Source organism: Prunus persica, chromosome G1 (genome assembly GCF_000346465.2).
Source record: "Prunus persica cultivar Lovell chromosome G1, Prunus_persica_NCBIv2, whole genome shotgun sequence".
NCBI classification, from domain to species: Eukaryota; Viridiplantae; Streptophyta; class Magnoliopsida; order Rosales; family Rosaceae; genus Prunus; species Prunus persica.
In genome coordinates, this window is record NC_034009.1 from 20,257,219 (window position 1) to 20,266,960 (window position 9,742).

General features: G+C 42.0%; 1 protein-coding gene across 5 annotated transcripts; it reads right to left on the reverse strand.

The window, feature by feature from the left end:
• On the reverse strand, nt 809-6,263 carry LOC109948397 (splicing factor 3A subunit 2-like). Of its 5 annotated transcripts, none has more exons than XM_020561244.1 (4): nt 5,830-6,263; nt 4,419-4,543; nt 1,139-2,334; nt 809-1,056 (listed from the first exon to the last, which is right to left on the reverse strand). In XM_020561244.1, the coding sequence occupies exons 1-3, from the start codon at nt 5,834-5,836 to the stop codon at nt 1,732-1,734; spliced, it is 735 nt and encodes a 244-aa protein (XP_020416833.1). In that variant the 5' UTR covers nt 5,837-6,263; the 3' UTR covers nt 809-1,056; nt 1,139-1,731. The 5 variants fall into 5 exon arrangements, 1 of the variants encoding a protein (XP_020416833.1); XR_002271018.1 differs by lacking the exons at nt 809-1,056; nt 1,139-2,334 and adding exons at nt 2,460-2,753; nt 2,872-3,527; XR_002271019.1 differs by lacking the exons at nt 809-1,056; nt 1,139-2,334 and adding exons at nt 2,460-2,753; nt 2,872-3,029 and having other exon boundaries at nt 5,830-6,253.

Below are 9,742 nucleotides of genomic sequence, written 5' to 3' on the forward strand. Positions count from 1 at the left end.
GGCCACTTACTGATGGATGGGAGAATGGTTCCAGCAGCAAAGTATTCACATTGGACATGCCGGAAGAACACCACTTGGGGGCTTCATTTGGTTAGCAAGATTATCAAGAGACAGCTGCCGTAACCTCTCATAACCTCACAAAAGTTGAAGAAAGTGCAATGGGTTATGAGCTGCAAATCACTCTTTGATTAGTTGGGTTATGATCTGTATGATGTAAAGCAGCAGCCGTGGCTCTGTTAAATATCTCTGCAGAGCATGACAGCCTAGTGCAACACATGCCAAATACATGCCAATCTAAGGCACAACCTTTCATGCTATTGCAAGACATGCACACTCCTTGGCCCTTTCATACTTGGGGGCTTAATTTGATTTGAGTATTCATCAATGCAAAATGGCTCAAAGCCTTACTATTGTTGAGTTGCTTTTGCACAAAAAAAAAAAAAAAAAAAGCACGCCACTTAGCAGTAAGACATGCCAAGCAAAGTCACTTGGATGGGGTCCGGGGCCATCAACAAGCAGCACGCCAAAGCAAAATAATATGGGGCATGCATTCTTGAGCTGCTGGAACAACGAAACCATTGTCCCCTTTTGATAAGCAACCAGAATATGCAAAACATCTAGGAATTTTATAAAGAACATGCATATACTAGTCAGACCCTTTTTAGGTATGACAAGAGGGTGTTTTTCAGGCCTAGTGGTCAGACAAAATTTTGGCAGCATATACCTTGTTTTTAAGGATATCCAACCTGTCAGAGAATCTCCAGCAGTTCATAAAAACAAATTTTGCCAACCAAGCAATATATATATATATATATAAGACATGCAGATTACAACATGCCTCAAGCATTCAGAAATTAATACAAGCTCCAGTGATTCAACACTACATTACAAAGTTAAAACGACATGTTCGTTAAAGTGTCCAAAAGAAAAAGAAAAAAAAAACTACAGTCAAAGCAAGATAAAACTGCACATGCTAAAGATCCATGCAGCCTATGGTCTCCAAGGGAACAGAACCATGTGCCAAGATAATCGATCACCAAGCCAAGAGGAGACAACCTGCAAGAAGAAGATGTGTGTCAAGACCAAGTGATGCTGGAAGGAGTAGCCTGAAAAAAAAAAAAGAAGAGGAATTATATACCTTGAAGCTATGAAGAATGCCCAAAAAAGAACGAAAGAAGCCCTAGGAGATGATCTGACTATTGCCTCTGTCACACACTCAGCATTGTCGGCAGAAATACCCTTAGCAAGGAGAAGGGCATGCACTTCCCTGCGCTGGCTGTCCAATTCCTGTTGCTTAATGTTCAAAATGTCGGCAGTAGCTTTCACCTCACTGGAACCATGTGATAATTTCATGCTATGAATGGCTCGCTCTCCAAAGACAGCACATGCTAGGTTCATCACGAGATTAATGAGGAAGTCCACATGAAAGCCCAGAGTTATGGCCTCACATATCGCGTACGCCAACAAAGTAGTTTGTGATCAGTAATATCAAGGAGCTCCATGGTATCTATCCCATGAAGTACCAAGCCAAGAGCTTGGAAGGCGGCACTTCTCGAGAAGGAGGAGATGACCCCCGTGACCTCCATGAAACTCCCATATCGATCCATAAATTTCCTCAAAACCGCAACCGTCTCTGGATACACAAAAGTGCCTTGAAAGGGTGCCTAACCATCGAACCTGCGACAAAGTGGAAGAAGCTCATTGATAGATCAAAGGATCTTAGCACCACCATCAAAGAAGGCCTTGAACGCCATGAAGGAATTCTCTCAATCTTGCCAAGACATGCTTTTCCACATCACCGTCTTTAAGGCTGTCATCAATAATCTCACCACGAGGCGGCGCTGCTGGAAGCTGTGGAGAGGTGCCGGAAGTTGTGTCGGATGTGCTTAGGAAAGGAGGCGGCGCTGCTGGAAGCTGTGGAGAGGTGCCGGAAGTTGTGTCGGATGTGCTTAGGAAAGGAGGCAGCACTGCTGGAAGCTGTGGAGAGGTGCCGGAAGTTGTGTCGGATGTGCTTAGGAAAGGAGGCAGCACTGCTGGAAGCTGTGGAGAGGTGCCGGCAGTTGTGTCGGATGTGCTTAAGAAAGGAGGCGGCACTGCTGGAAGCTGTGGAGAGGTGCCGAAAGTTGTGTCAGATGTGCTTAGGAAAGGAGGAGTAGGAGGCAGCACTGCTGGAAGCTGTGGAGAGGTGCCGGCAGTTGTGTCAGATGTGCTTGGGAAAGGATGAGTAGGAGGCTGTGCTGCTGGAAGGCGCAGGGCAGTGTCGGCAGCTACGCCGGACGTCCCAAGAGGAGGAGTAGGAAGTGTGTCCTCCGCAACTTGTGAGATGCTCTCAACCTAAAAAAAATTGGCAGCATGTACCTTGCACCTACCACAACCTGACCTGTTAAAATCTCAAGCAACTCATGCATTTCAACCAAGCGGAGTGTACAAAACAAGCTGGAAATCTTTATCTCAATGCATTCCAAACCGCAACAATTCATGCATTTCATTATTTCCAACCAAGCAAAACGTACAAAACAGGCCGAAGCTCAATATCTCAAGCATTCTACATCAAAAGTCCTGACAGAAAGTATGCAACAATGTTGTGTTCCAAGTTCCCGACAACATGAGCTTTAGGCTCTCAAAAAAAAAAAGGGGGTACAACTCGGGCCCAAATGCAGTCAACTATGCTAAAGATAGATACACCCTGCAGTTTCAAAAGGAAAAGCTACTACACACTGAGCCAGCCAGCCCCTACAACAAAGAAATGCAGCCTGCAAAGCGAAATAAGGACAAGTGTTAGAGAAAGATGGTGCTGGAAGATATGCCCTTTCTATTAAAAGAATATATATATATATATATATTACGGTGCAAAGAAGGAGAACCGGGTACCTCAATTAGATCACGGTGCATGACTAAAACAGAATAGAAGAAGCACTATTAGATGATCCTTTCGATGTTTCCACCATGCACCAAGCGCCATTCTCAATCGCTTATTTGTCAAGGAGAAGGTCTCATAGCTTACGGCACTGGCTCTCCAATTCATGTTCCTGAAGGCTTAACGCATTAACGACAACTCTTGCTTAAGGGGATCATGCATACATCTTCATGCTACAAGCAGCTCGTGCTTAAAAAAAAAAAAATAATAATGTGTGCTTCTTTTAAGTATTCAGCCGGAAGTCCATGCAAAATCCTAATAAGACACATGCTTAAGCCTTTTCAGCACGCTGCTGTAAGGTCAAAAACGATGTTTCCTTGACAAAACATCTTTGGTAGTCGGGGCTGTCAACTCGCGATCGAACCACTGTGGCCAGCCCTTGGTGATGCTGCAAGGGTATTAAAAAATAAGGTGGCCGCCGGAAACATGTCTTTCTTCTATACAACACCTGGAAATGAGAGTAGCTTCCTAAGCTTACTCAGTGCCTATGATCGAGTCTTGGTAAGTGTTTCTACGCTATGAAGGTAGTTGTCCATTCTTCAACCCGTCATGCAAGGGGAAATAGGCCATCACTCATCACAAAGGTCATTAGGACTTATTATGTGAGTCCCTGCAAGAATTACCAACGAGGAATATGCTGTAAAAGGGCAAAGTATGAAGCAGGTTCTCTGTGTTAAAGCCAAGAAATCTCCACGCTAGCATGCAAGCTATATGAACTTCACAGGCCAAGCAAAGCAAGCCATCTCATGCCAAGCGAAATGCATAAACAAAAAAAAAAATTTGAAGCATCATGCAATCTATTACTCGAGCTTATGACAAGCAAAGTTCCCATTTCATGCTCAATCAATCATTCCAGCAGACCCTTTCACAAAGCAAGTGTTACAAACTGAACACCACTTACCTCCTAGTAACCTTTTTCACAAAAACAAAAAAATCCCTATGAGTTACATGACAATCTTGCAGACCCATCATATACATGTTTATATCTATCCCTATAAAGCCAAGAAAAAAAAGTTAGCCATGTCCAAACTCTAAGCTCAAAAGAGGAAACAAATGGTGCTCTCCTCCAGCTTTCAACAGCCTCTAACCCTATGTATTAATCATGCAGTTACAAGCATATGCTCGTGATGCATACAGTTCAATCAAAGAAGGTGGTCAAGAACGTAGCACACGCAAAGTATACGCCAAGCATGCAAGTCAAGCTCACGCCAAAGAAAAGGCTTAAGCAAATATCAAAGCAGCATGCAATTTATCCATGGCAAGCAAAATTCTCAAGCAATTCCCATGACAAGCAAATTCTCCCTCAAAATACAAAAAGATTCAAGCATTGCAGAGCATGCATTCTGTCAATTTCTATTTCCACAAGATCGGAGAAAAGTCCAGATTTAATCAAGCGTGTGTTCACAAGAAAAACAAGCCTAGGCCAAACACCAGTCTATGTCTATTCCTACAAAGCCAAAAGAAAGACTCAAGATTCCAGTGAAGGAGCAGAACTATTTACTGAGAAATCGAGATAGAAATCCAAATTGCCAAGTTGCGAAATTGGTACACTCGAAGCTTCCAGCGACAATGGATACAACGCAGGCTTTCGGCACCCTCCCCTGCCTGTGCCAGAGACGTATACACCTACATAGAAAAAAACGCATCATGCAAAGTTCAGCCTTTTCACCAGCTCAAAAAAGGGCCACCACATGATAAAAGGGGATGCCGAAAGCATAATCGCTATTGAAGCATAATTTCCAAAGACAAGTTGCAAGAGACCAAAACTCACTTTCATGCTATCAAAATCCTAGAAAATTAGACTTCTCATGCTTTCTCATGCTTAGGAGATTCTAAACAAGAGAATATGTTAGCCAAAATCAGACGCCGGAAAGGTACTCATACGCAAAGGGAGGCGCTGGAAGCATAATTTTCTCAAAGTGCAAGCAAACTCATCTATCAAGCATCTGACAAAATTCAAAAGGCGTGATACCAATCCACATGCTAAAAAATTTCATTTCATTCAAGCATTTCAAGCAATTTGAAGAACTCATGCTCTTACGACAATACCTTTCAACATCATGCTCTCACAACAATATTGCTCAAGAACATGCTCTAGCAATACTCAGATCAGCACTCAATGCCAATAGAAAGGACATGCTAAATTCCCAAGCAAAAGCAACATGCCAAGCAAAACTTATACACAAGCTTTCCAACCATCCTAGCTAGAACATCCCACCTTTAGAAAATCACTATAAATCAAGCTTACAACCAACAAATCCCAAACTTTCCAGCTTAGAACTAGACATATCAAGTTTCATTTTTCCAAAATTTGGTTGCATTTCGAGCTAGGGAACCATGTCAAACAGATTCCTAAAATAGCCCATGCCAGAGGAACTGCACAGCTCCAGTAGCTTAGCCCTTACTTTGAAATTCCAACAAAAATTCATTTTTTCTTCAAGTGACATAAGACCAATTACAACATAGCCATTGAGAAGTCCATTTTTTATAAAGATCCAACTCAGATTCGAAAAGAAACATTTCAAAAGTTCAAAAAACAACCAGCAGGCTACTTTGAGATATTTTGACAAACACTTGGCATGCATAGCCAAGTGAACTCGTATGACTCTTGTTTATCACCAAGCTAGAATCCTAAACCAGAAACTCAACCGCAGAATTCGATTTCTAGTTCACAAATTCTGGAAAATGAAGAGGAACTCAAGCATTCATGCATAGAAAGCAAAGGCATCAACATCAACTCCTGAACATGCTTCAGAAAAATGGAGGCAGTGATCACTACAATGGGTGGATGATCCTCAATTTCGGATATGCTATAAACAACATGATTTTGAGCAAATTTTGTGAAGTAAGCACAGTCATCCGAGTATCAGAAGTTAAAGATACATGCAGAAGCAGAATCTGCAGAACCTCACCAGCCATGGATGAACACAGAAGTTGCAGACCAGCTTTGAGGCATCAGAAAAATTCAAAGAATTCAGAAAATTTTACAGGCTATAGTACTCGAGCAGATGAGCAACTTTCGTCAAGGAAGTTTTCTGATCCGAGCTTCCAAAATATGACTTATGTACTGATGCACAATACCCACGGGTTTGGGTCTTGAAGAAGAAGAAGAAAGAAGAGAATGAGAGAAAACCAGAAGTAAATCATGTCAAGACAAGTCACGTGCTTCAGGCACATGCCCTATCCCATTTCAAACAAAACATTTTTCAGTACCTGCTCTACTTCAAACATCCTTTCAGCACATTCCCTATTTAAAATATTTTTTCAGCACCTGCCCTGTTTCAAATATCCTTCCAGCACATGCCCTATTCCAAATACCCTCCCAGCACATGCCCTACTTCAAGCATTCTTCCAATATCTAGCCATCATGTCACACACTATCACGTTCACTAAGGTTTTGTTTGCCAAATTCAAGTGTTCTGGGGCTGGTGCTGTAAACTCAATACAAGCCAAAGCCAAGCAATACCAAGCATACATGCAAAAATCAAGCATACATGCCAATGCCAAGCATCCAAGCATACATGCCAATGCTAAGTATCCAAGCATACAAGTCAAAGCCAAGCATATATGTCAATGCCAAGCGTTAAGCCAGATACCAAGAATACATGCCAACATCAAGCGTGCAAATCAATACAACTCTTGCGAATCACAACTATGCAAAATCAAGTCTCTCTAGTCACTCAAGCAAATAAATCATGCAAGCTAAGTTATTTTGAGCTAATCCACCAAGCATTTTCTCCTATATCATGCCACAAAATAGGTCAACTGTTGGTAACTCTAGTAAGTAATCTCCAAAATTACAGTGTCTAGGAAAGTTCTTCAAGGCAACACCCTCGGTGTTTAAGAAGGATTGGGTTTTAAGCGGGACCATTGCGACCCCTCCAACCTTCCCGGAAAAAACCTGGCTGTAATTTCAGAGACACTTAACTGGTCATCCTTGAGTTGCTCCTCAACCCATGCCATGCCATGCCACTGCATTTTATTTTTGGGCTAGAAATTGATTATTTGGGCCATTTCAATACACATTCATGGCCCCAATAATCAAGGGGGCTAATGTTGAGGCCCAAAAAAATCCACGCTTCGGCCCAAATAAATGCTCAGCCCAATGCAATACCTTACCGAGAAGAAACCCAATTTGGGCACGCGAAAGTTCGCCATATGCGCTTGTACACATACCACGCCAAGCAAATAAACAACGCGTCATGCTACAAGCTTAAGTGGGCCCAAGTCACGCAAGATGCCCGGGGCTTGCTTGAGTGGGTTGTGGTATGGAAGGTAATAGGTCGTCATGAGGCCCATTGATGGGACGAGAAATGGAGGTTCCAGGTTGCTTGGAAGCCTCGGAACCCAAGCCCATTTCTTAAGCCCAAATATATGGGTGAGCAAAAAGGGAAAATAACCCAACCAAAATAACTCAACCAAAATTAGCCCAATCAAAGAATAGCCCAACCAAGAAGCCCATCATTCAACAAAAATAGCCCATTTACTTAGTGAACCTTGGCCCATACAATTGCCATAGATGAACCACAAGCTCCAGCACCTAGCTGGAATAGAAGCCACGAAAAGGAAGTTTGAAAGTTCATTGAATAGGCTGCTGGGAAGTGCCAGCACATGGGAATGGATCAAGTTCCAAAACAAAACACCAGAACAACCAAGGGATGTTAACATGCAAGCTGCCAGGAAGAGAGACACTCTTCAAACCAACATACACATCCCAACTCCTTCCCTATCAAAACTGGTTATAGGAAAGAGTGAGAAAGAAAGGAAGAAAATGGCTGGAAGTAGAAATCTTCTACTGAAGCAGTCGCAGGAAAGGAGGCCTTGAGCTCCAAAATCCCTGATTTTGTGCAAATAGATAAAGAAAAATCTCACTAAAATAGGAAAAGTCAAGAGAGGAAAGGAAAAGGGAAGGAAAACCTTGCTAAGTTGGGGAAGAAACCATTAGGGTTTCTTGGGGAATGAAGGTTTCCCGCAGCTATAAAAGGAGGTCCCCTCCACCTAGCAAAAACCAACCCAGGCTAAGAGAGCAAGCTCCCTCTATTACTTGCAAAAATCCAGTAGCCCTATTCACTCTTCTTCTTCGTTCTTCTCTGTTAATAGACTATTTTCAGAGTCTGTCAAGCTGCCGGAAGAAGTAATGCCCTTCCTTTACCCCTTTTTAGCAAAGATCATCCTGCAAACCTTGTCTCCCTCATCTTAAACACTCCCATTTCTCCCTAGGAAGCTTATTTTCCTCTTTGGTGCTCAACTCATGCTGACCTTGCTCCTATGCCACAATCTCCTCATGCTAAGCTAAAACTTTATCTGTAAGCAAGCATAAATCACCTGTAAGCAGCCATCATTTTCGTTGGTGAAGGTAACCAGAACACTTCCTAAGGCTTTACTGCCCTTTCGAAGTGCTTTTGGGGCTTAATTTTCGAACTCAGGCACATGGGGCAATTTCAGTAATTTTCCCATTACGGCAGCCCAGCCCATTTGCTGCTGCCGGAAGAAAAGGACCCCCACATAAATTGGCGACTCTGCTGGGATTAAGCCATTATCTTCATCAATGCCTCCAAGGAAGAAGGACAGAGCCAAGCTTGTCATTCAAACACCATCGTTGGAAGAGCTGCTGCTAGAAGCAATAAACCAAAGAAAATAAAGAGATAAGAGCATTCCTTCTTTCCCTTTCTTTTTTTGGCTATCTGCTTTGCAGAACAAACATGATATCGATTGCTCACATGCTCCCTTTGTTTATGCCTTACATCTCCATTCTCAAGTAAAACAAGATCTTGTAAGAGGGCTGGGGGCTTTGGCAAATTCATCATTCATGCCTTTGAGCGAACTACACATGCAAACTCCAAAATACTTGGGGGTTTCGTGCCAAGCAAATCTGTAAAAAAAAAAAAAAAAAAAAAAAGAGGAGTCAAAATTCAATTCCAAATGACTTGGGGGCTTCCTGCCAATTAAAAAAAAAAAAGTCAAGCACAAGCACTTCAAAGTTTCTCATGCTAAACTAAGCTATACCTTGGTTCCAAGAGTTGTGTGAACATTATTCACATCAGCAAGTCCAACTATATCATTCCAAGCCAAGTTACATTCTTCCAGCTCCTACTCTACAAGCAAAGAATTTATGGCACTTACCTCATTTCAAATCTTCTTAACCCCTGCCCTATTTCAAACATCATGCTAGTATATATGCTCCTTAACCCCCAAAGCTCAATTTATCCATGCAACTCAAGATTGAACAAGTCCTCTTCGGAATGCTGCTTGCATCACCTCCATTTTTTGAATTATAGTTGACTTGTTTCTTGTGGTTCAATGAGCTTTGGTTGCTTCAGTGTTTGAAGGCTTTTGAGATCAAGTGATCATTTTGAGTTTTGTCATTTGTGACTTTGAGAGTTTTGTTTTGATTGATTTTTTGGCTGTCCTTTCATATGTTCACCGCCTCTCATATTTATAGAAAGTGCTGGAGTGGGGCCTCCAATCTTTTAATATTGGGCAGCAAATTTTTCAAAGAAAGATCTTTTATTTTAAATTCTAAGAAAGGGGAAGTGTATCTGTTCTGGCAGAAAAGCCATCAACAGTTAGTTCTTATGGTGATCACTTCCTGCTTTTCCTGAAATAAAACCTAATCCCTTTTTAATTTTTAATTGCCTTTTGCAAGAGTGCAATCTGTCGTGATGGTTAGTTTGCTTTTCCTGATGGAAAACTCCTTGCTTCCTACTTGTCTCTTTAGAAAATGTAGTCTGCTTATCCCTTGGAAATGATATCCGCTCTGGTGCAGAATTTTTCAGTATATAGAAAGGGATTTTGATCTTTTGGCTGCAAAGATTCAGAGACGTC